This window comes from Crocodylus siamensis, chromosome 1 (genome assembly GCF_052110815.1).
Source record: "Crocodylus siamensis isolate JL-2025a chromosome 1, ASM5211081v1, whole genome shotgun sequence".
In the NCBI taxonomy this organism is placed as follows: domain Eukaryota; kingdom Metazoa; phylum Chordata; order Crocodylia; family Crocodylidae; genus Crocodylus; species Crocodylus siamensis.
Genome location: NC_143395.1, coordinates 105243833 through 105268203, shown reverse-complemented (window position 1 = coordinate 105268203; position 24371 = coordinate 105243833). Strand labels below are relative to the sequence as shown.

Sequence of the window (24371 nt, the reverse complement as noted above, 5' to 3'; positions counted from 1 at the left end):
AATGTCAATGAGTGTATCACCACTGACTTCCGTGGCACTATGGAGACTAACTCCATACACTAACAGACTAGTTGGCACAATAGTTGTAAGGCACTTTGCAAATATTTTGAACTATTTTTCTAGGTACTAGTTCACCTAACTGCAATAATCATTTCAAAAGGTAAATAGAAAGGCCTTGTGCTTCCAAATGAGTTGTCATTTTTCAGCAGTCTTTCTCTGACCTGTCAAAAAAAAAGTTTGCCAAGAGTTTGTTTACACTAATGCAGCAGCCCTTCCTGAAAAGGGACTGAGAACATGCCCCCTGTTCCCTGCCCACCTGAGATCACCTAAGCACTCTACTCACAGAAGTTTGCCAATGAGACTACCCAGCACAGAGGAATAAACCCAGAACAGTCTCATTGTTGAATTTCCAGGTAGGGAGCATATCTGCAAACTCAGGTGGGCTGGACATGCTCAGCCAGCCCTCCCTGGGATCAGATACTGCCATGGTGTAGACAAGCTCCAGATGAACTTCCAGTGAGAACATCGCTTCCATTTAGGTAGATCACACATACCTGTTATTACCTGTTGTGATTATTGCAATCACAGTTACAGGCACCAGGGAGTATCAGGGCCATGTTGTGCTAGATACTGTATTATACAAGCACATGGTAAGAGGCAGTCCTCATCCTAAAGAGCTTACAATTGAATAACAAATACAAAGGAAAGAATGGAAAACAGAGGCTCAGGACCCTCCTGGCCCTCAACAGCAGAGCCAGATATAGGATTCCAGGTCTCATGGTGTCCATTGCCCCTCTCAAAATGCAGATGCACCTGGCATATTTAGAGAGCCCAGCCTTTCATGAATATGGGACACATCATCCTTAAACCGTGGCTGAATAGAAATGCTGTGTTCTGTCGTTTGGCCTCAGCCTGCTTTTTGTGATGCAATCTCATAGCCTGCAGGGACAGTGACAAATTATAACCAAGCAGGGAGCTGGTCTTCATTTTTCTTTCTAAAACAAAATGCAATTATTAATAAACAAAGTGATGAACTGGAGAAAATAATAATTTGAGGGGATCTGACAAACTGATTGTATTGCAATTCTACTTTCCTCATGGGGCATAACAAATTAAATGTCAAAGACAACTAGAGAGCAGTGATCTATCTCAGTTTGGGCATTAATCAGCCTCCCTCTCATTTACCACTTTCTATTTAATTAGCTGATGGTACACAGTATAAACAATGAACCTTTCATTCAACAATCTCCATAATTGTAATTTAAATGGATTTCCTGACAGTTGCCCTCAAGGCTGCAGGAAGATGATTCCAAGAGCTCAGTGTGCACAGAGTACAACTTACATAATGGACAAAGATTCAGATCCTGGTCTGAGGTGCAATTAGATAACGTCAGGCAAAGGAAAAAAAGGATCAGGTGAACTGCAAATGGAGTCAGAGAAAAGTGCATTTGATATTACTGGGACACTAAACTAGAACACGCACAAACAGACTGAGATAAGCATTAAGGCATTAGATACCGTCCGGGAGGAAAATGAATATTCATGTCAGTGAAACTGGGCAGAATAAGTAGCAAGCTGATGGATAGCTATAAAAGTCAATGAGATGATACAAACTGAAACATTCACTAAGAATGTAAATCCTGAAAGTGAAGAATGCAAGCCAAACAGAACGTTTTCTTCAGTCCCACCAGAAATTGTCCAACTGTTCCTTGTTGGCCACAAAAACACGTTATGAAAAGTCATGTGGAGTAAGTTGGCACTGGTGTGGAGACATGAATTTGTGGCTGAATCAAATAAATTTCTCTGTGTAGATTAGCTGTCACTGTTATGTATGGATACGTGCTGGGGCTGCAGTTGAGTTCTGGACTACAAGAGACGGAACAGACTGTGGTTGGCCTAAGTTTACAGAACATTTTTATTATGGTATCATGTCATGTTTAAATAAAAATAATTTGGTGGTTCAAAGAAGAAACTAGTCAAGAAACCAAGTTGTGAAATTTAAAAAAAAAAAAATGTAATAGGGGACAAATAAATAAATTCTAGGTTGAATTTAACACATTTCAGTAGAAGGGATATCAGAACCTGGGTAGCGTTAGACTGAGTGAGATCCTATAAGAGTTACTATTGCATAAGCTCCTCTACATTTTGTTTGCCTTTCAGTCCTAACGTAGTTTATTCACACACTGGGTTTTCCTGGACCAAGAAAAGTACCGTATCTCACAATGTACAGGTCAACACAGTGTATAAGTCAACCCCATTTTTCTGATCCAAAAAGTGAGGAATTTCATAAGTCCACTATGTGCCTGCCACTTGTAGTTGTCTGCCAATTTAAGGTCTGAATCAGGCAGCCAGCAGGTGACTGATCATGGTGGCCTTTTTAAAACACAGGACAGCTATATAAACACAGTTTGCTGCTGGCAGCTAGGCAGAGACATCGCTTGCCTGAATTGCTGTATGAAACATCTGGCAGGTAAGAGCAGGGGGCTCTTGGCCCTGGGCATGACATAAAACTGCACCCTGCTGAGGATGGGTGGCCTGCTAGGGCTGTTCATGGCACATCAGCCCCCAAGAAATGCCAGGCCAGTTATTACCTTGGTGAAAAGTGAGGAGGAGTGCCTTAATAACCCCAGCCCCCCACGACCAGGTGGGGAATCACATAGTAGGGCCCGAGAAGGCAGACCCATATAAGAGAGTGTGGGCTAGTTGCTCAGAAGCCTGACTTGAGACACCTTCGACTGGTCAGTGCTGGGACCGGGACCAGAAGGGTCCAAAAGGCCAGGGGCCCACCGTGATGGACTTCCAGGGTTGGGGGCTGGGGTTCCAACTGGCCTTGAAGGTGAGGCCAAAGGTCCTGGGGATGGTGTATAAGTCAAGGTTGAATTTTAAGAGTTAAAAATTAGACTTAATAACTCGACTTATACACCATGAAATACAGTAAGTGCAATGCAGTATCAGATTACTGAAGGCATATTATACTATATTCCATTCCTCCCAGCACCTTTGCTTAACTCTTTGCTGATGCACAGGCTGAAATTCAATCTTTTTAGGACTGTCAAAAAACATACAAAATTAAAGCTCAGGACTACTGTGCAGAGAATGCTGAGAAGCAAGTATTAAAGAGTTCCAGGTCAACCTCAAAGAGGCTATCAGACAATTTACTTACTAAATGAACATTTAATGCATGCAGAGAGTCCTGTAGATAGGAAATGGTGTAAATAGCCTTTGTAATGCCATGAATAATTAGCAAACAGAAGTTATTAGGCAGTAAATGTACAGGAGTTCCTTGGTATTACATATCTTGAAGTAGAGCATTTCCACATAACATATATTTCTGTCCTTTAGCACACATTCCCCTCTAATTCTCTTTCAGGGGTAACTTCTCAGTCTTTAGAGCTTGATCAAACTATGTAATGTGTAGCAGACTCTTCAGAGAAGAAAGGCAAAAACTTCAGGACCCTGTCAGCAAACAACCAGGGGTCTCCCCAGCTAGCAGCATTCCAGGTTTTTGGTTAATAGCTGCCTATTGGCTGCCTATTCTTACTGGCTAAATGGAAATGTGTGGTCTCTATTCACAGAGATCCAAACCTCAAGGCAGATACACCCCTTCACCCTCTATCAGTCAGCCTTTAACTCCCATGTTCATTACATTCCCCCTTCTTGAGTTCTGATTAGCTCACCACCCTGCTGATAGATATTTCCAGGACCTGCAACACTTCTTGCCCATAATGAAACTTTCCTCTCCACCTTTAGAAACAGCTGGTAAACATGTCCAGTGTCACATATCCCCCATTTCTGGATGTTTCTGGCTTTTCCAATTGTGGTGCTTTGCCTTGTCTGCCTTCTGGTCCTGTATAAAACCTGGGGGTTGCCCAAGTGGTCATTTTAAGTGTTATGCTAGCATTGTTATAGTGGGAAGTACTAACTGGGATCTGGCTAAGAATACTAGCATATAGGGTAAGTTTAAATGATTTTGCATGTTTCTCCAGCATGCAGTGTGCCCTTCTTCCCTCAAACAAGTGTTTGTCATTATGAACACTTCCATGGTATCTTAATCTTGTCCACAAATTTGTGACCCATATGTCTGTATGCTCTGTGATGTAGACCCTCACATCGCTGGACCTACAGGTGCTCAGTGCCCTTGGAAAACAGGCATCGAGTGCACTGAAGTGAAAATCAGATTCACAAAGGGCCATATCCTGTCTGATCTCAGAAGCACCTAAATAGAACTTGGGTGAAATTTAGGCACCCAAGTCCAAAGGATTGAATTAGGCTGCTGCTCCTAGGCAAGTATAAAACTTGGTAGGCACCAAAATACAGGAGATGTCTCCATTTTTAATTGCAAAGGTCCACTTGGACTTCTTGCCCAGAAGTGACGAAGTTTTACCACGTGTCATATAACATATACATGCAGATAACACGGGCATATAAACCCCTGGAAAAACTTAATGTGTTAAATTTGCTCCAAGCCCATCTAACAGCTTAAAAATTTTCCTACTGGTGTCCACATTTTGTCCCACGCCTAGTGGTTAAAACACTTTACGTGGGATATAGAAAATCTGCTTGTAGAATCTCCTCATCACACAGATATTCAAATGCACATCTTTTACTTCCCAGAAAAGTGTCTTAATTACCAGACCATGTGTTAGGGCAAGTGGAAAGAGCATTCTCTACCTCTTTTGTTGAAGCTGGGCCTGTAGATGGCTATAAATGCCTAGATCATGAATGCAGAGACAGAGCAGGTAAGGGGGAATCTGATATCATGGCCTAGTGGCTATGGCATTTCCTGGGAGGGAGGTAGCCTGGGTTCTACTTCTTGCTGCCAGTGTTATTTTTGTTTTTTATCCAAGTGTGGTTAAATGTAAAATGCATAGAGGCCTAGGTGTAAGCAAGAGACAACCTGGCTCCATAGCAAAGTGGTCACAGCCTTCCCCAGGGGGAGAAGGAAGAGGTCCTAGATTCTGCTCTCTCTGCATGCAGGCCCCTATGACTTTCCCACTTAGATAATTCTGTAATCTGATGGTTAGGGCATTCCCATGGGTGAGGAAAGCCTGTTCTTCAACTAACATGGGGATTACTCTAACCATGACACTATTTGGAAAAAGGCAGGAGCCACCATTGGTTAATCAGGTACTTGTCTCAGAAGACAGGTACCGGTCTGAGAAGCAAGACTACGTGTGGTGGATTACAAGGTAATAGAGGTATCTAATGTGCAGCCTGCTTTAAGTGCCTCAGCTCCTGGGAATGGCTAAACCACATTCAGGTGAACACAGGTTAGATACAGCTCTGTTCTTATCATTCCCAGGTGCCTTCAGTCTTCCTGCATCAGTCTTTGGAGGCACCTACCTTTCTCCATTTTCTGTATAATACTCTTAGGTGCTTAAATCAAGTTCATTTGGATTGCACTTTGGAGGTGCCTGTGTTTCCCCATAAATGGCATAAAATCAGTGATGTAAAGAATTTGTTATTCATAAGAATAAATTGGTATTAATAGTCCTTAAGAATAATTTCTTAAGATTCTTAAAAATTCCATCTAAGTGCCAGTGGGGATCCAAGGCATTTAAACCCAGACTGGATAGCTGAGGGGCCTAGAATTTAGCCAGGGGAAATGCCTAAATGTTGGCATATCCAAGATCAAAATGGATCTGACCTCTTCTCCAAGTCACTGAAAACCCTCTGCTCTCCTTCATTCAGCAACCTGAAGGATCAAGCTTTTAGCAGACGAGCCTCTGGCTAACAGCCTCTAGCTACTTGCTGTGGGGTGGGGGGTGTGTGTGTGTGTGTGCGCACGCGAGTGCGCCTTAGGAAGAATCATTGGGTCAGTCTTCCTCAAAGCTGAGGATGATCCCAAAGATGGTCTTGAAATACAGTCTAATCATGGCACCTGTTTGAAAGAAATAAGTGGAGGGCAGCTGTAATTGTGACAGTGCCCTAAGGATCTGGTTAATGGTTCTCTCATGGAAAATATGGCTCATGATTACAGAGAGTGGGACAGATTTATGAATTAATATTTGACTGAAGTACAAAGTGTGCTGAGTCAACTGATGTCATTGACAACTGAACCATATTAAATTAAAAGCTGTATTTGTTTGCCATTACATAAGAGGAAAAGGCAGGATTGAAAGGGAGAAAAAAAAAACCCCTGGAACTGGCACATCTTATTTAATCACATCTGGCAATTTTCTAGTCTGAGGGATTATCACTGCTGGATATCATGTTTTCAGAAAGTAGAGCAAATAAAGAAACTAAAGGAAAGTAGACTAAGAAAACAAAGAGCCCAATTATTTTTTTTAATTGTGTGTACTTTACAATGAGTTGAGATAAATTTTTATACATATATATATATATGTGAAAGATATGTTTGGTATAGTTCCTCTCAGGTGAAAAGGTTATTTATGGTAGTTAGTACAATTCTAATTTTGATTAGGATTGGCAATAGATGCTTTTCAGAAAGTTCACCTGCAGATGAGAGAAGCATTCAGAAGCATAGAGGTGTATGCTAACCTTCTGTGAACTATCAGTACCTTGAAAATTGGCAGGAGTAGGCTTTTCTTGTGAAATTTTCATCAATTCTACATCTGGTTCCAGCCAGAAATACTGCATGAACAGCTTTTGGCAAGTTATAATGATATTTCCTGTTCCAGAAAACTCAGAAGTGCAAAAACATTCCAAGATGTGATGTGGGGGAGATGCATGCATGTTTCCTTCTAAAACAGGATGAGATTAAAGGGTATGAAGGTGATTCTAATTTCAAATTAATTATTTTGATTTATGTTAAAAAGGGTGCTACAGTTAAACTGGATTTCCCAATATGTGAAAAGTTTTGAAATATCAAAAAAAAATTCCCATCTCAAATGGGGACAAAAGGTCAAAGTCTGAAACAGTTTTTCACAAACCAAAATCCTGCGGAAAAAAATCATTCCAAGTCAATAGAAACTTTTTGTCCTGATAATTTCAAAATGTGTTGTTTCTATTTCAACCTTTCTTCTCATTTTAGTCTTTTTAAGTTTACGTTTACTAACATTTCAAAACAAAACATCATTTGATTTCAAAAGCCAAACTTTTCGGATTTGAAAAGGTAGAAATGGAGTATTTTGACAATTTTTACATTTTTTTCTCAAAAAATATTTCGAGTTCAGCGATTTGTTGAAATGTACCCTGTTTTCCAAATATTTTTGATAATCAATTTTTTTGTTGAAAAAAGTACACTGAAAAATGCCCAAGGAGCTCTGCTTAATAAAATTCAGGACAACATCTGGTGAGCATCATACATTTATCATGGGAAATGTAGATTCTAGATAGATTATACAAGGACTAACACATTTCACAAATGAATCATATCCAGTAATAGTGAAGTTGTGGAAATATGGCAGAATGAAGTTTCCAGTGAAGAGTGAGGAAGAGGTATGCAAAATCTATTTTTTTTTTATATATATATATATATATATATTGGCAAAATAAAACCTGGAACACATATCCATTTGGTTCTATGAATTTTGGTTATACCATCTCCATTGCGCAGGTCATTTATTCCTGCTATATGAGAAAAAGTGGGAGTTTTCTGGAGAGTTTAGAGTTATTCCTTCTTCCCATGGTAATGTAGGGATCTGTAAATGCTATTCAAAATAGAGAACTGCTTCCTGCTGCAAGGGAACAAGCTCTGGCTTGTGTATTATTAAGAAGATAATAATAAGAGCAGAATCATATATCTTGTCTAACACAAGTGCTCCTTGCATTGAGTGAAGAACAATACACCCAACCCTGAAGTATCTGAGTGCCTCACACAAAGCAATATAGCTAACATAAATTAATTGTGTTGTATTTTTGTTTGTTTGTTTGTTTTTGGTTTGCCTGGATCCTTCTAGGATGGGAGAAATTGAATGATATATTTTTTTTTAAGTTTCTCTTTTCTGCTGTTCTATGTGATTATTAATGGAGGCAAAGTCAAAGTAGTGTTAGTTGCACTTGAAATAGTGACTGGCTAGGTTCAGATAGCCCAAATGAAAAAAGCAATATAGATGGGAGAATGTGTTTAGTGTAAATTTGCAATACCAGGTGTATGGAAACCCTTTGAAATGCATTAGCTGGTCAAAAACCTGCATGCTGACTTAGAATTCACATATATGTATATAACATTTCAATAAACTTAACTGAGTCAGTCTGGAAAATAATATACAATTTACAAACCTCTTCATAAATCTGAGATTCATTACTAAAAGCCAGCTAAGTCCAGGGAAATAATTTTATTTTAAAGTCTGCAGTTGGCCTTGATGTTTCATAGAGGCTGCCAATCCATATTTCTATTTTCAAGTCAACATTTTAAATGAGATATTTGGACAAGCATAAATGTCATGAATCATTGTTAAACCATTTAATGTTCCAGTTTAAATGCTGATAATAACAGTTGTACTCCTATGTATGTGATGCAGAATAGCTTGTGAATTTATAAGGCAGATTTACAGTTTTCCTATGTGGGCACTCTAAAGAAAGTTAACCTGAATCAATTAAAGGTATGCATTTTGAGTGGTCTAATTAAATTGCATTAAACCCCTGTGTAGATGCAGTCATTCAAAATTCAAGTGGCTTCAATTCAGTTTAATTTACTTCACTTTGGAAACAAAGTAAACTAAACTGAATTGAGGCTATTTTAATTCTGAATGAGTGGGTCTAATCTACTTTAAAGTCACTCTTCTAGTACATTAATATTATTTTTTATGAGATTTCTTATTAAGAATGGAAGTGATTTATTTCAATTTAGGTTAATTGATTTCCAAAGTATATTAAGATAAACTAAATTAAGTCCACTTTGATTCTTAAGGTGTATGTACACACAGTTTTACTCATTCACTTTAAAAGTTAAGTTGCGTTAATTTGCTGTGTTAACTCCAATGTCGATACAATCTAAATATACATTCCTTTTCCTAGCCCTGACTTATTGCTGCTCACAAATATATAAAAATATTGCTACATGGCTTTTTGAGTTCCAAAGAAAGCAGCTGCTTCAATATTCAGTTCCAAGAATCCAGAGCCAGAATTGTTCTGGACTTTATTTACTTCAGTAAGGCTCCATATATGCATAAAGACAGAGCAGTATGCAGGGGTCAAAACCTAATCTAGCTTCACCAAAGCAACAAATACCTAAAACTTGAGCAAACACACGTGTGTGTGTGTACACCAAAACATTGCCTGAATCATTATAGGAAACCTGGGTCCTTTCTGAACCGTATATCTATGTGGACTGGTTTTAGTAGATATTTGAAAATGCATTTGAAAGAAAAATAATGTTTTTGAAATCTCATGCATTCAAGATCTCATCAGATTTCTCATACTTCTGATTGTTAGGGACCTTCCCAAATTACAACAGAAGTGTGCTGCTCAGCAGCTCCTTTAATCTTGCTCTTTTCACCATGTGCCCCCTCACCTCCCCCACACATGGAACCCGGGTGGCCCCGCTATCCACCACGGATTGCCTAGGAGGCAAAAATCATGATTTTAAAAATGCTGTGGTTTTTGCCTCCCACCACTGATTGGGAGGGGGACCCTGGTGGCCCTGCACTTGCTGCTGATCAACCAGGAGGCAAAAACCACAGCATATTTAAAACTGCAGTTTTTGCCTCCCTGCCAATCAAGAGCAAACAGAGTGGTGGAGCAGATGGGGCCTCTCTCCCAATTAGTGGGGATATGGTTGGGGGGTGCATGGCGGAAAGAACAAGATTAAAGGAGCCACTGCACAGCACACTTCCTCCATGATTTGGGCCCCTATCTATTGATCTTCAGAGATTTCATAGACATTAGTGCTGGAAGGGACCTTGGAAGATCATCAAGTCCAGCCCCCTGCCCAAAGGGCAGGAAGTCAGCAGGGGTCATAGGATCCCAGAAAGATAAACATCCAAATGTCTTGTGAAGTTGTTCAAAGTTGGTGCTTGAACCACCTCCAGCGGCAGTCTATTCCAGGCCTTTGGAGCTCGGACAGTAAAGAAGTTCTTCCTTATGTCCAGCCTGAAATGGTCATGGAGGAGTTTGCGACCATTTGACCTTGTCATCCCTTGGAATGCTCTGCTGAACAGACGTTCCCCCAGATCCTGGTGAGCACCCCTTATAAATTTGTAGGCAGCCACCAGATCACCCCTGAGCCTAAGCTTTTCCAGGCTAAAGAGTCCCATGGCTCTCAGCCTCTCTTTATAAGATCTGTTTTCCTGACCTCTGATCATGTGTGTGGCTCTCCTCTGGACTCTCTCAAGCTTTTCCATATCCTTTTTGAATTGTGGAGCCCAAAACTGGATGCAGTACTCCAGCTGCAGCCTCACCAAGGCTGAATACAAGGGGAGAATGATGCCCCAGGATTTGCTTGAGAGTCATCTATGGATGTAAGCCAGCTTTTTGCTTGCTTTACTAGCCGCAGCATCACATTGAAGGCTCATGTTCATCTTGTGGTCAATCATGGCCCCGAAGTCCTTTTCGTCCATAATGCTAGCCAGTATAGCACTGCCGAGCCTATAAACATGCCGCGGGTTTTTCTTCCCAAGGTGGAGAACCTTGCACTTTTCAGTATTAAACACCATCTGGTTCTTGTCCACCCATTTGCTGAGCATGTCAAGGTCAGCCTGGATTGCCCTCCTGTCCTCAAGTGTGAATGCTTTACCTCAAAGTTTGGTGTCATCAGTGAACTTGGCCAGTCCGCTTCTGACTCCAATGTCCACATCATTAATGAAGATGTTGAATAGTGTTGAACCAAGGACAGAGGTTCAGTGGATCCCACTGGTCACAGGCCACTACAACGATTGACTTCCATTGACCACTACCCTCTGGGTCTGACCACAGGGCCAATTCCCCAGCCGGCAGATCGTGGTGAAGCTGAGGCCGCAGTTGACCAGTTTTGCTAAGAGGTGATCATGGGATACCAGATCAAAGGCATGTTTAAAGTCAAGATATACATCAATTTCTTCTCCCCTGTCCAGGTGATAGGTCACCTGGTCATAAAAGGAAATAAAATTGATCAAGCAAGACCTACCCACAACAAACCTGAGCTGGCTATCCCTCAGGATGTTGCCATCGGACAGTCTGTTAAGAATGGCCTCCTTGATAATCTTTTTTAAGACCTTCCCTGGGATAGAGGTCAGACTGATGGGCTTGTAGTTTGCCAGACCCACTTTGCTCCCTTTCTTGAAGATAGGCACCACATTGGCCTTCTTCCAATCTTTGGGCTCTTTACTAGAGCACCACAAGTTCTCGAAGATCCATGCCAGGGCCTGAGCTATGATGCTAGCCAGCTCCTTGAGTACCTTGGGGTGTAAACTGTCAGGGCTGACTGACTTGAAGGTGTCCAGCCTTTCAAGTTGTTCCTTCACAAGGTCAGCATTGATGGAGGGTAAGGAATCACCCTCACCCAGGTGTTCCCGTCTCGTAATGGGCAGGGGCATCCCTTGGAACTGGTGAAAAACTGGGCCAGAAGTATGAGAATTCTTTAGTACTATGTTTCTGTATTTCCATTTTCAGATCTAAGAACTTGCCAGTAAATGTAATTTATATGTGCACACACATGCATGTGCACACACACATATGAAACAAAGCTAATGTAACATTTTTAAACAGTAAGGCTAGGGACAGATATTAAACGTAAACCGGTTTAAGTGATCAGAAACTGGTTTAAACCTGTAATAGAACAGACATTCAGTGAACATAAACCAGTTTCAAAATGGCCGAAACCAGTTTGAGATAAGTCTGATACTACATTCAACCAGGTTTAACTGATTTGGCTCAAACCGGTTTATGCAATGTCTGTCCCAGAGCCTTTCCTCATTTAACTTAAACCAGATTCCCCCATCATCCCTGCATGCTCTCTGGGCTGAAATCTCTACTCCAGCCCAACCTGGCTGGCCCTGCCCTGCCCCTCTGCTTTCTGCTGCTGGCCCCAAGTGCAGACGGAGTGGCAGCTGTGGTATGGCCAGGCAGACCCAGCTACGGTGTCTGTGGGGCAGAGCAGAGAATAACCCTTGTCCCTGCCCCCCCACCCCAAGCTCCTGCTGGTGGTATCTGGTCCTGCCCCTGCCTGGCCACTAGAGCAGCGATGAGGGAGTGACCATGATGGGCAGCAGTCCCCGTCCCCATTTCCCCAAACGTGAGCCTCTTCCTGGTGGGGGGCCATGCTGCGGGGCTGGCAGAGCTGCTGCGGAGTATGGTGGTGCTGTCGGGGGCTTGGAGGGCTGTGGCCCAGATGCCGGTGCTGCCGTGAGCAGACTGTTGCAGCTCTGCTCGCCCTGCAGCACAGCCCCCTGCCAGGAAGAGGCTTATGCTCCATGACATTATAACAGGTCTGCTGCCTCCATCAAAGGCCCTTTCCCTTCCTGCTGCAGTGGCAGGTCAGGGGCACGGCCAGATGTCAGCCGGCAGGGCCCCTTGGTGGGGGCAGGGATGGGGGTTATTCCCCCTCCCTCCAGCGTGTAGCAGAGGGGACAGCATGGTGCTTTTTCCCACACAGGGAGTAAACACAGTGGTGACGGTGGCCAGACCCAGCTCCCAGTGGGGCTAGAGGGGAGATTAACCCTCCTTTCTGCCTCCCTCTGCCTCAGGGGCCATAGTGCCCCACTGCTGCAGCAGCGAGAGGGGAGTGCCCAGCAGACCCAGCTCAGGTCTTTACTGGTGGGACACAGAGGGGAGAATTAGCCCCCACCCCTGGCCAGTTCAACCCAAAGTGGCCCTGCCCCGCCCCAGCAACTTCCCTGTAGCCAAGGGCACACTGTAGGACCCCCAAGCTTCTGGGCTAAGCAACTGCAGCATTGCCTCGGTCCAGAGAGAATGTTTGTCCTGTTACATACTGGTTCAGCCTCCGTAGGCCAGACTAACCTGCAAAGGTTGAATCAGTTAAGGCTCTGGCTCTTTAAATGTCTGTCCGTAGCCTAAATGAAAAGGTTCAGAATGGTCTGAATCAAAACCAGGAAGAAAATGGGTACTGAAACTTACTATTCTACCCCCAAAATTACCTGTCCATTATGACAGCGCGGGGGACATTTTCTGCCAGGTATGCCACAAATTAGGTGTGTATCTTTCACAAGTACCACTCCAATCCCTTTCCTCTGCCTGATTGTCTGCTCTGCTTTCTGGTTCCTTTCCTGGGCTCCTTATCCAATTTGCTGCTTTGCTATCTGCTTCCTGTCTATCTGCTGCTGTGCTGCCTGTCCTGTCCTCAGACTATGGCAGGCCACACAGAGGCTGCCCATGCCACTTGTGGCATGCATGTCTATGCTGAACATCCTTGCGTTATGCATTGCAACTCACCATTGATTGTACACAACTTCACAGGATAAATGCCACCTTCTGATATAGGTAGATGACTAATGGTTGATGTTAAGCTATCATCACTAGGCTACTGAGTGAATGAACACCTCATTGCTGTAAGTAGGAGCAATTCACAGCTCTCAGGGCTATTGTTCCCAGCTGTTTGTAGGCTCAGGCAGATGTTGCTACATCAAGAACACTCAAATCACATTTTGAATATTTTCTTTAAGCACATCTGTGGCACAGATTTTTCAAATAGAAGCACTGATTCAAAAGCACACGATGAGGCCCTTAAGGAAAAATACTGACTGGCTGAACCACCACAAACTGGCCCAATTAAAACCACAAATTGAACCTCATTCAAACTTAAGGGAAATTAAAATCTAGATCTGCATTTTCATTTCTTATTTGAGCCATCATTTTATATTATACTGGACCAAAGCCCTGAAGTATGTCCATTGAACTATGAAGAAGTTTGGAGCTGGATGTCTTTGCTACTCACATTTGGTTTTTGTACTTGAAGAGAAGGCACAACCTGGTTATTCTTTCATGAATTCTAATTCACTGATCCTTACTTTAAACAATGAAGCTGAAGGAGAATCTGAAAGAACTATTCCACATAAGTGTCACTGGAACACTCAATATATCATTAAATAAAAATTGATAGGGCTGAAATGGATTGTCATTTACCCCATCAAGAACCAATAAAATACATTATACTTGCCTCTCATACTAAAACTGAATTGGAAAATAAAGCACTAGGCTTTGTCCAGGAATATAATTGTTCTTGTCAACATACCAAGCTTTGGAATTAAGTCAAGAAACACAACCACGAATTTACTTGGAGAGCAATATATTTAAAGACATGCTTAACAATCATAGAACCAATTATATTTGGCAAAATAAATATGTTGGATAGCTGCCAGAATCAAAAGATTAATTTCACAATATATTTTTTGAAATAAAAACCAAAAAATAACCTTCTCCCCACTCCAATCTATATATCTGAAGCCAAAAAACTTTGAATAAGGAGAACAGTAAAAAAAAGTCTTTCTGTCTGTTAAGGAATTTAAGAATTGTAAAAACAGAAAAGTTTAATCAAAAACACATTTGGTTTTAACATCATGGAAAATGATTCCCACTGCTTTATCTACTTTGCTTTTAATTTGGTACTTTGCTGCAAAAGCGTGCCAACATTGAATGTGCTATATACTGATATTTAAGGAGAGCATAACCAAGGTAGTAAAAAAATGCCAAAGGACCAAAAACACAGGCTAAGATATTTCACTTCCACATAAACTGGGGGCCACAGAAGATGTGGCAACAAAGGAAGCACTTGTGCCCCTTATTTGCTTGGTTTCCATAGTGGAAAAAGAGAGGAAGAACACCACTACATGGAAACTATAGGCTCATAGTCATCTATCAGTCACCAATTCCGGCCAGTTAGATTTCATAACGTTTATTTATCATACGTGACCCTGGAGACCAGTTGCTGAAATATTGACTTTCATTGCTAATCAAATACTATGCACAATGATTATGACTAATATAATGTAGAATGCTGTTTTCCTTAGTTAGAGCATCAGGTTTGTTTTGAAGAACAAGTCACATCTATGTTGAGAGAAAATTATTTTCTGACCTCCCTTATCTGTGGTATCTGACTGAAGCCAACAAACAGCATTACATGGGGCGTGAGTCAGGGGAGAGTTTACAGTAGAACTTTTGAGTGATTCCTGTACAGACATCTGGGCCAAGACTCTCAAGAAGAAATATGAGGATTTAGCCACAAAGTTTCCGTTAATTTCAATGGTAGCTTAATTTATTCAGTTTAACAATCTCAGCTCTCCAATCCCTTCTAGACAAATAACTTTGGTATATCTTATGGTCTATCTTATGTTAATTTTCTCCAAGCTTTCAAAGAAAAAGTGAAATGGGAAATTATGAGGGTTTTATGTTTTTCCTAATATTCATTTTAAGCACTTCAAGCACAAAATGAGCATGGAGCATGTTGCTGCCTCCATCATTCTGTAGTCTAAAATAACTTCAGGAAGGAGCCTCTAATGAGAACCTATTGATTTCTTCAGTGAGGAGAGCTAACCTTCTAATTCACATGTATTAGATAGCATTCACATCACGTGGGAAGAAATAACTGAAAGGATGTAAGGAATAAATAAATAAAAGAGAAACATCACCCATGGAGGTGAGACATGTTTTATTTGATATGGTTTTCTCCATAAACATGAGGCCAGATCTTGAATGACCTTGCAGGTATTTTAATTAGGACTTTGGCAGAATTTAGACACCTAAGTCACAATGGGGGATCCTAATCAACCCTACTCAACAGCTGCAAAATTACTTAGGCACTTTGTTTTGGGTATCTATCAATTCAGAGGCAATCTAGATTGACTATTTCAATCTCTGATACCTTGGACGAGGACAGACTATGTCAAGTAGCTATTTGTCACAAAGCCAATGTCTAGAGCTGCATGCACAACAGTAGTAGTGGTCATGGCCATTTTTTTTGCCCAATAGCTTACTGGGTAGGGAAGTCACTTACAAAATACAAGACCTGGATTCTAAGCCCATGTCAGCCTGAGGACATCTAAATTTGCCTCTCATTTTCCAAGAGAATGCTGTAACCATTAAACTATGTGCAGATCAGGTATGGACTTCTTCCCCTTTGGTGGAAGCTGGCCCACTAGGCAGCTAAAAACACAAGACTCATGGGTCCAGAAAGAAAACAAGCAAGAAGCATAACTCTGGTGCCCAGTGAAACAAGCAGTACCTTGGGACTGGGGCACTATGGCTGCTGGTTCCTGCTGCTAACCTTATTTCAGTTTTTATTTAATAACAATCTAATTTAAAATGCATAAACAATCCTGTCGGTAGGGATAGGGTCCATGGTCTGTTCCTCACATGGGTGTGCTTTCCTCACTGAGGTGCAGAGTCACAGTCCCTCTTACTGGCTTCCTGATCAATTTATTTTACGTTACCCAATCTTTGGCAGTGGGACTGGAACATGCCATTCCCACAGGGGCACCTCCTCACTGGCTACAAAGCGAAGTCTGTCTTGCTCACTCTCCCTTCTTCTCATGATTCTTGTACTTGATACTCTCTGGGGGCCAAATATAGCACAAGAACCTCTCCATGCAACCCAGCCTACGCAATAGCCTGGTTAGGGAAGCTGGAGAGGTGGGTACAGATCTCAGACTGAGGCAGGTCTAGAGCCCAGGTTCCCCATTTCCTGGATGAGTGCTCCTGTTGATACTGGGCTATGTCAGTGCCATTATTATTCAGTGGGAGACAGAATGGAACTGCTGTCCCGTCTGGATCCTGCAATGACAGATGTGCGTCCCTTGCACCCTTGAGTCTTGGCTCCAGCTCCTGAGAGAAGCAGAAGTTCAAATACAAACTCGCAGTTCCTATCAGCTATCTCAAGGTGCTTCCATTATCAGCACTGGATCTTGTTATCCCCATTCACTGTATTGTGATCCTAGGTGCCTGATCCTGTTGATCTGACCCTGTTGATCTTAACTGGTGGTTAAGTGGCCTAAGTTATGGCAACAAGGTGGAAGTGCCTAGAGTGTCAATTTGGCCCATCATTACTGAGTGCTTGCAGTGAGCAACTGAGAAGAAGAGGAAAGCAGGAAAAGATGGTTCAGAGGGAGGCAAGAGTCTAAGTTCTGGATAAATAGGCCAAACCCAAGCATGGCTCCTAAATGTTACAGAGTTAGTGGAGAGAGCAGAGTAAAAAAAAGCTCAAGATAATAGAAGCTTAGCATGCAGTTAGGCCTGAAACAAGAGCGTTTTGAAGAGGACAGTTCCCAGAGAAGCCCAAAAGTAAACTAAAAATTAATACTTGCAAACCCATCTGTCTTGTGTAAATGAGGTAGGGTGGAGCTGCCGATGCTGGAAGTACTCCCTCCTTATTTATACGCCTTGCTTCCTTTTACCAAGTTTAAGATGAAAGCTTGTATCCAGTGTGAAGTTAGATTACTGTCAGGGGTCTGTAATTATGCAGCCATTAGATGGAAAATAAAAAATGACAAGGTGAAAGACAACAAAAGGGAGTTTATAAAGTCTTGTGTGTTTGCAGGTACGACGATGGATTAAGAGCCCGATGGTCAGCGTAGAAAAGCACCCGAACACCAGTCTCAAATACCCGGGGTCCACTGTGATGCACATACCTCAAGGGGAGTCAGAGCTTGCATCTTCACTGTGCCAGACATGCTTGAGTGACCACTCTTTTCAGCAAGGGATTGTTCCTCAGGATGCAGAATCAAGTTCCTGGGAAAGCCACAGAAACTGCAAAGTAAGTTTGCGTGTTCTTCGTTAGAGACCCTGCCTACTTGCTTCCACATAAATAGTGCATGTGCAGAATAGATTTCTGATAGGGAAAGCATGGAGTGTATCTATAGGATGTAGTTTTGTGACAGCTTAACCCTTTGAGTTCCAATAGAATGATGGCTTCTTGAGTCTAACCCTCATGCTTTAATTATAAGACCATCTTTTCTCTCCCAGATTTCAGAGACCTGGGACCCCATCTTGTTAATATACCATGCTGCAAGAAGTACTCTGTCAGAATTCACTATGACTTTTGCTTAGGAAGTTCTTCTATAGCCTTCTGAATATATACTGATGTGGCAGACTGTATGCCAGTTTACTCCATGTACATGGAGCTTCATGTGCTTCATTGAACAGTGTGGTGGTACTGTCTGAGTCTAAGTCAGCACAGAATGGGCACATCCCGATGAGCGGGAACGTGTGTTCTCTGAGGACAACTAGCAGCATCACATATTTGTGCCCCTGTCAATTGTCCCCAGGAAATACCCCTGCATGCATGCTCTGGCAAATTGCCTCATGTGGGGTAGGGGAGGCAGGGGCCAGAACCGGGGCTGTCACCAGCCGCCTTACCTAGGGTCCTGGGGGCTTCCCAGGGCTCCAGCAGTGGCAAATCCAGATGCGCGGAGCATGGCCAGGTTTCAGGTGGCACACACTGCCACCACATGCATCATACCACTTTTCTCTGGCATGGGGTTTTTTTGACACTGGGATCTTCCAGTGTCAAAAAAACCTGCTGAGCTGCAAATTAGCAGCACAGTGAATGCCTGCATGTGCAGCACGTGTGGTTTGCAGTACCACAGATGAGTCTGCAGTGCTGCAAACTGCATGTGCATGCTCGTGGGGCACACCTAGTATGTCCAATTGTATTAAAATTTTACTTTGTCAGAGAAGAGGATAATTTTTTCACATTTAATATGTTGGTTGCATTTAGGCACTGAAATACAGAGGCTGGTTGTCACAGTTTACTCTTTTCAGTAGAAATGATAATATTGTGCTCTCTATTTTAGCAATGAAATGCAATGAAAAGTAAAATTCTACCCAGATTCTTGTGAAGATTACAGAGTTAATCATTGAATGGCTGAAAGTAAATAACTAAGTAAGAGTTTTAGTGAGATTAATTTAAGCAGACAAAGGTGGCTCTTTTTCCCCTTCCGAAATATTCTTCTCCAGTAGAATACATTAAAAATTAGTCACTATATTTTGGAACTCCTTCAGGTCTATATCACACAAATGTGGAAGATGCAAATACTAGGGAGCAAGATTGCACTCAAACAAATTGTCCTTGATGAAAATATCTGTGAAAAACTGCTAAAAAAACTAGGCAGAGAACATGCAGCAATATGAAAGTGAAGACTGAAAATAAACAATCATTGTTCCAGGGTGAGCAAAAGTGGTAAGGATTTCCCTGCTTATTATATATCCAGGCACCATCACAGAGGCTCACAGCAGAAGCCTTTTTTTATGATAGATCTGCTGCATCTTTGATGGAGAGAGAAAGAAATTAAAATAATTGGTATAATGAAATGTTCTATGAGAAGAAACCTGACACAGGCAGTTACAGTGAAAATATGCACAAGCTGAGAAATTTATTCTTTTGTTCACCGATATTAGCTGAAAATGAATTTTCTTCAAGCTGAAACTTAAAATTTATAGCACAAAGACAGAGGATTCTGCAAACTATTGTATGTGCTATAAATCACACACATTGTGGTGCATCTGTACAAAAGGGCCTCACAGCTGATTTTCATTAGGTTTACACATTCATATGGGATAGATTTGCCTGAAGGAAAATTTCCTCAGGCTTCTTGGTTTCTTTTCTGTAGGCAACTAAAAGGTGCTTAGTCAGCAGTGGATGCCTGAAGCAAAAGGCTGTTTTGCATATTAGAAAGAGTGTAGCTTGGTGAATGACTACTTGGATAAAGCTACCCAGCATATAAAGAATCTTTCAACTAAGTTTCTGCACACAAAGACTTGGAGGTGATTAAGTGAAAGGTCACTGACTCTTTTATAGCAAAAGTATACAGGTTAAGTATATAGAAAAAAGGTTTTAATAATAAAGGCTGTATGCAGCTCAATGTCTGCATACAGAGGCTTTTTCAGGCTACATAAAACTGGTTGGCCAGATTCTGACCAGGGTTACAATTGCCTAAACATGTAGTAACTCAGTTGACTTAAAATCAACAAGAGTTGGATGGTAGCATTCATAGTTATGTGAGTGCAGAACTTGTTTTTTATTAAGTCTACAAGTATTGTAGATTGATGCTTGTAACAGAAGCTCATGCTTTTTTATTACTTTTTTTTCCCTCCCTTCTCCTGCTATCACTAGACCAGTGTCTCCAACCTTTTAAAGTACCAGAGTACTTTTTTAATTAAAGTCCAAAGCATGATCTACTGTGTGCCACTCCCCCTCCACCCACAGCTGGTCAGTCTGTGGGGGAGAGAAAGGGTGGGGGGTACAGATTGAGGCTCCTGCGGTGAGGGAGGGAGTGGGGCAGAGGCAGGGGCAGGAGCTGGGGTAAGTGGGGCCCCGGCCAGGCTTGGTGGTGGGATGATCGGAGCCTGGGAGGCTGGTCCAGGCATGGGAGGGCACTGCACGCCCCCCAGCAGAAGTCCTTTGAGCTGTGCATGGGGTAGAGGTAGTTGCCACTGCATGCTGGGCTTTGCACACCAAGCCCTGCTGCAGCTGCCCTGGGAGCAGTGCGACACCAGGTCTGTTCTGCCACTGGATTGAGCTGCACCCCCTGCCTGCCTGGGTGGATGTGGAGCCTCTGACAGTCAATCTCAGTCTGGAAGCGGGGTTCGGGGAGGGCCTGTCAGAGGCTCCATGATAGACTGATTAGTGACTACTGCACTAGAGGCCCTAGTCATGATTGCAGCATCATTGAGCAAAGAACAAAACCAATGTAAGAGTCCCACCGACTCGGTGCTTTTGTTCAAGGGCAAATGTTGTCATAGGGATCAGCTGTGAAATGTTATCAAAGGTTTATTCAAGGTTTATTCATGGCCTCCTTTGCCATGTCTCAAACTATTCTGATCAGTTTCAAGAAGACTTTGTAGTCATCATACTTGTGCAAAATAAATGATTCTAAAGAGCAGTGATTCTCAACCAGGGTTGGGAATTCTTAAAAGGATATTGCACAGTATTAGCACTGGTAGGTGTACAAACACTTCGATGATTCACAAGGTAAACCCAGATACATCCAAGTAAGAATCCATAGAGTCACTAACATTCTGAAGTTCAGTGGTCTTTCTTAGTTCTTTGCAGCAGAAAAACTGCCCTATTATTTTTCCATAAGCAAAAAACAAGTGAAAGGTAAAAGCTGGCAATTTCAAGGGGTGCCCTGAGACTAAAAAGGTTGAGAACCACTGCTCCTGAACATGTTTTTTTATTTTTCATTTGCACCAAATAAAAAGATCACAAAAAGACCACTGTTACATATTAATTTGAAAATGTCAGCTGTATGCTGGGTGCTTTCAGACAGGTATAAAAATAAGATTCTTAAACCACAGAGCTTGTAGGCTAAGTACCATAGATAAAATAACATCGTAAGAGGCTAAAGGAATTTAAAATGCTTAGACTTCAGTCACAATATATACCCATCTTTCTATTAAGGCATATGAATCTCAGTGTGTCTCCTGATATTACCAACACTAGCTCTCTCACATATTTGGAGTTACACTTGTGTGTTCATTTGATGACACTACCAGGTTATACACAGTGAACTAGGTGATTCTCAAGGTGCTGTCATAGGATAACAAGATAATTTACATGATACTTGAGCAGGTGCATGTTTTTGCCTCCTAGTGAGTCACACTGATTGTATGGGCACATATAGCTACTGAAACCTGAAAACCTAAGGGCTGTGACACACCAATAGGGCAGTGGTTCTCCACCTTTTTAAAGCCACAGAACCCCTCCACCACTCTGAATGTGGCAGGAGCGCCAGTGAAAACCACTGCTTCTGCTGCTTCAGCTTATCTCAGTGCTTCAGACCTTGTAGGTGTTGCTGCCTCACTGCCTGCTGCAAAGGCAGCCTGGGAAGGGCTGTGGCATGTGTCCGTGCTCCTGTTGCATTAGGACTTTGATCAGCCTGAAGTGGGCAGGAACAGCCTTGTGCTGTGCAGCCCTTCCCAGTTCAGACCTGTCTATGCTGCTCCCGGACACAATGTCACATGGATGAAACTGTAGGAGGAGTCAAATTGGAAAAGGCGAAACAGAGTCCTAATGCAGGAAGAGCGCACATTGGGCAGTTTTAATTGGCTTTCTCTGTGGCATCAGCACCTGTGTCATAGTACCCATGAGAGGGGTTTGCGGCACTCCAGGGTGCCAGGGCAGCCCCGTTGAGAACCACTGCTATGGGGTTACAATTTTTAACTGAGTATCTGTCTCCTTGGGGTTTTTTTATTATTTGTGTCCTTCAGTCAATATAAAACTTACCTAGTTGACTTCTAATTCATCCAAATAATTTTTTTTTCAAAATAAAACTGCAACATTATATAATAGATAATGACGGTTAAAAAGCCAGTTTTGAAAAAGCTGGCCTAACAAGTTTTAAGAGAACTTTAACATACTGGTAACTTGGATAAGGCAAGCATAGTGGAATTTGGGCATGTTTCAAAATTCGCAGGCCAAGATGAGCTACACATGGGTCAAGACAGATAAAGCATGTGCATCTCAGATGTAGTTGGCAAGCTCAAAATATTTTTCTGATGGAGCCATTCTGATGTAACTTTAAACTGCTGTGCATTTCTGTGAGAGGGAAAGAGAAAAAGAGAAAGGGAGAGACAATTGTGCTGGAGAGTTAAATGCATGCTGCTTAGAAGTGGATGCTGGAGCATTTATGGAGAAACCCTACAGAATTTCATACAGACTCTTTACTCAGGCTGTTAAACTGATGGCAGAAATTTCTTTCTCTGTTAAATTCTATAGATTAGCTTAAAAAAAAAACCCTACGGAAAGAAAAGCATTGACAGTTCATTGGATTTAAGCATTTTTAAATACTTGTAAAAATCTGCCCTCTTATTCACTTCGTAGAGCAGTGCTTCCCAAACATTTAATACCTGGGTCAAACTTTTGTTTCTGGATTAAAATTGCTGGCACACTTCACAGTTACACCTGAAAGGAGAAACAGGAAAAAGTGGTGGTGGCCAACATAACTGTGCATATTGGAGAGAAACAGGGCATCCAGTCTCCCTCACAGAATGATTCGGGAAACTTTTCAAAAGAATCACCTCACTGAGTTTTGTTTCTCTTTTATCCTCATCTGGTTGGTATTCCTAAAGGAATACAGGCTCTGTGACAAGTTGTTAGATGGTCTTGTTATCATTCTTGTACAAAAGTGGTGATATATTTTCACCTTGAAACTGTTTATTTTTAGTTAATCTATATTAAAAAGGATATAACAAAAATAGAAATAAAAACATATATTACCGGACTTCTATTTAAGCTAAAGAACAAACTGATATAAAATGGCCATGAATTAATTTTTGGCTGGAAACTTGAAGGAAGTTTCTAATGACCAGAGCAGAGAAGTCTGGTAGGACCTTTCAGCAGGAGTAGTGGATCAAACAACATAACTAATTTAAGATGCAGCTAAATAAATTTACAAACAGGATAATGTGATGTGACTTTTTGCAATAGCCAGGGACTAGGCTGAGTTTCTCAGGCAATCCCTCTCAGACCTGTATTCTCTATTGTAGCAGTTGGCAAGGTTTTGGAGCTGCAGTCAAGATCAATTCCACTTCTTTTTGGTGTTTGGTTGCTTAGTTGTAGCACTTGTAACCCTTCCCACCACCCCAGCCCTGCCCAGCTGTGTCACAATGCATGCAAAGCCCCCAGGGCCATTCAGCCATACCATGGCACACCCAAAGCCCCCCAGCTCCTCAGGCTGGATCCAATGGCTCTAATTCCCTGGTCTATGGCTATGTTCTGTAAAAGAGGAGACTGAAAATGCAAAGAGTACTTAAAGGAGCTCTTATTTATAAAAGCTACATATCTAGAGACGGCCAACTGGGCATTCCTCATCTTCTATAGCCTTTCCTTAATTCTTTACAATAGACAAATAAAGCACAGCCATCATGTTGTGGTACAGAAATACATTACAGTGTTGTCTAAAAATCAGGCATAGATTGAGAAGACTTCATGCTATTGGACAAGAAATTAGACCATTTAGGAGGGTATTTTATTTTTCTGTTTTCCTTCAGTAAGATCTGGCTGCAAAAAGTTTACACTGTCATCACTGAAAACCATGGCTTAAGTCTGCAAAAGTATAGTCTCAGACTGTGAACTGAAAGCTCAGGTTCACAGACACAGGTCACAACTATTTACTACATAGCTGTTTCTAGCTGAATGGACCTGAACTCTTTTAGCTATTAGTATCAATACCTTACTGTTTTTAACGGGATCTGTGACTGAGTACATATGAGTACCCATGTTCATGTGTCCAGGTTCATGTGTCTAGGTATATGCCCATATATGTATATGCCCCTGAAAATAGACATGGGTATTTGCACATATGAAGACCATTGATTAAACAGCGTTGATTAAATTGTAACTTTATTGCAAATCCCAAGACTTAAAAAGACTAGACGCAACCTCCATTTTCTTTTTTGATGAAATCTTAACAGCTGTGAGAATCAGCTCTGAAAGCAACATGAATGTGAGCTGGAATAAATCTTTGTTTCAAGGATTAAATCTAAATACAGCATGTACTTTCATGGTTTTATAATGGATTGATATAGGGTTATTATGGATA

General features: G+C 41.8%; 1 protein-coding gene across 1 annotated transcript in view; it reads left to right on the top strand.

Moving 5' to 3' along the window:
- Window positions 1-24371, top strand: part of SGK1 (serum/glucocorticoid regulated kinase 1) — a 115730-nt gene that overhangs the window by 21082 nt on the left and 70277 nt on the right. The window contains exon 2 of the mRNA XM_090039650.1: window positions 17369-17584. Within this exon, the coding sequence (XP_089895776.1) occupies window positions 17369-17584 (216 nt within the window). The remainder of the gene's footprint in view (window positions 1-17368; window positions 17585-24371) is intronic.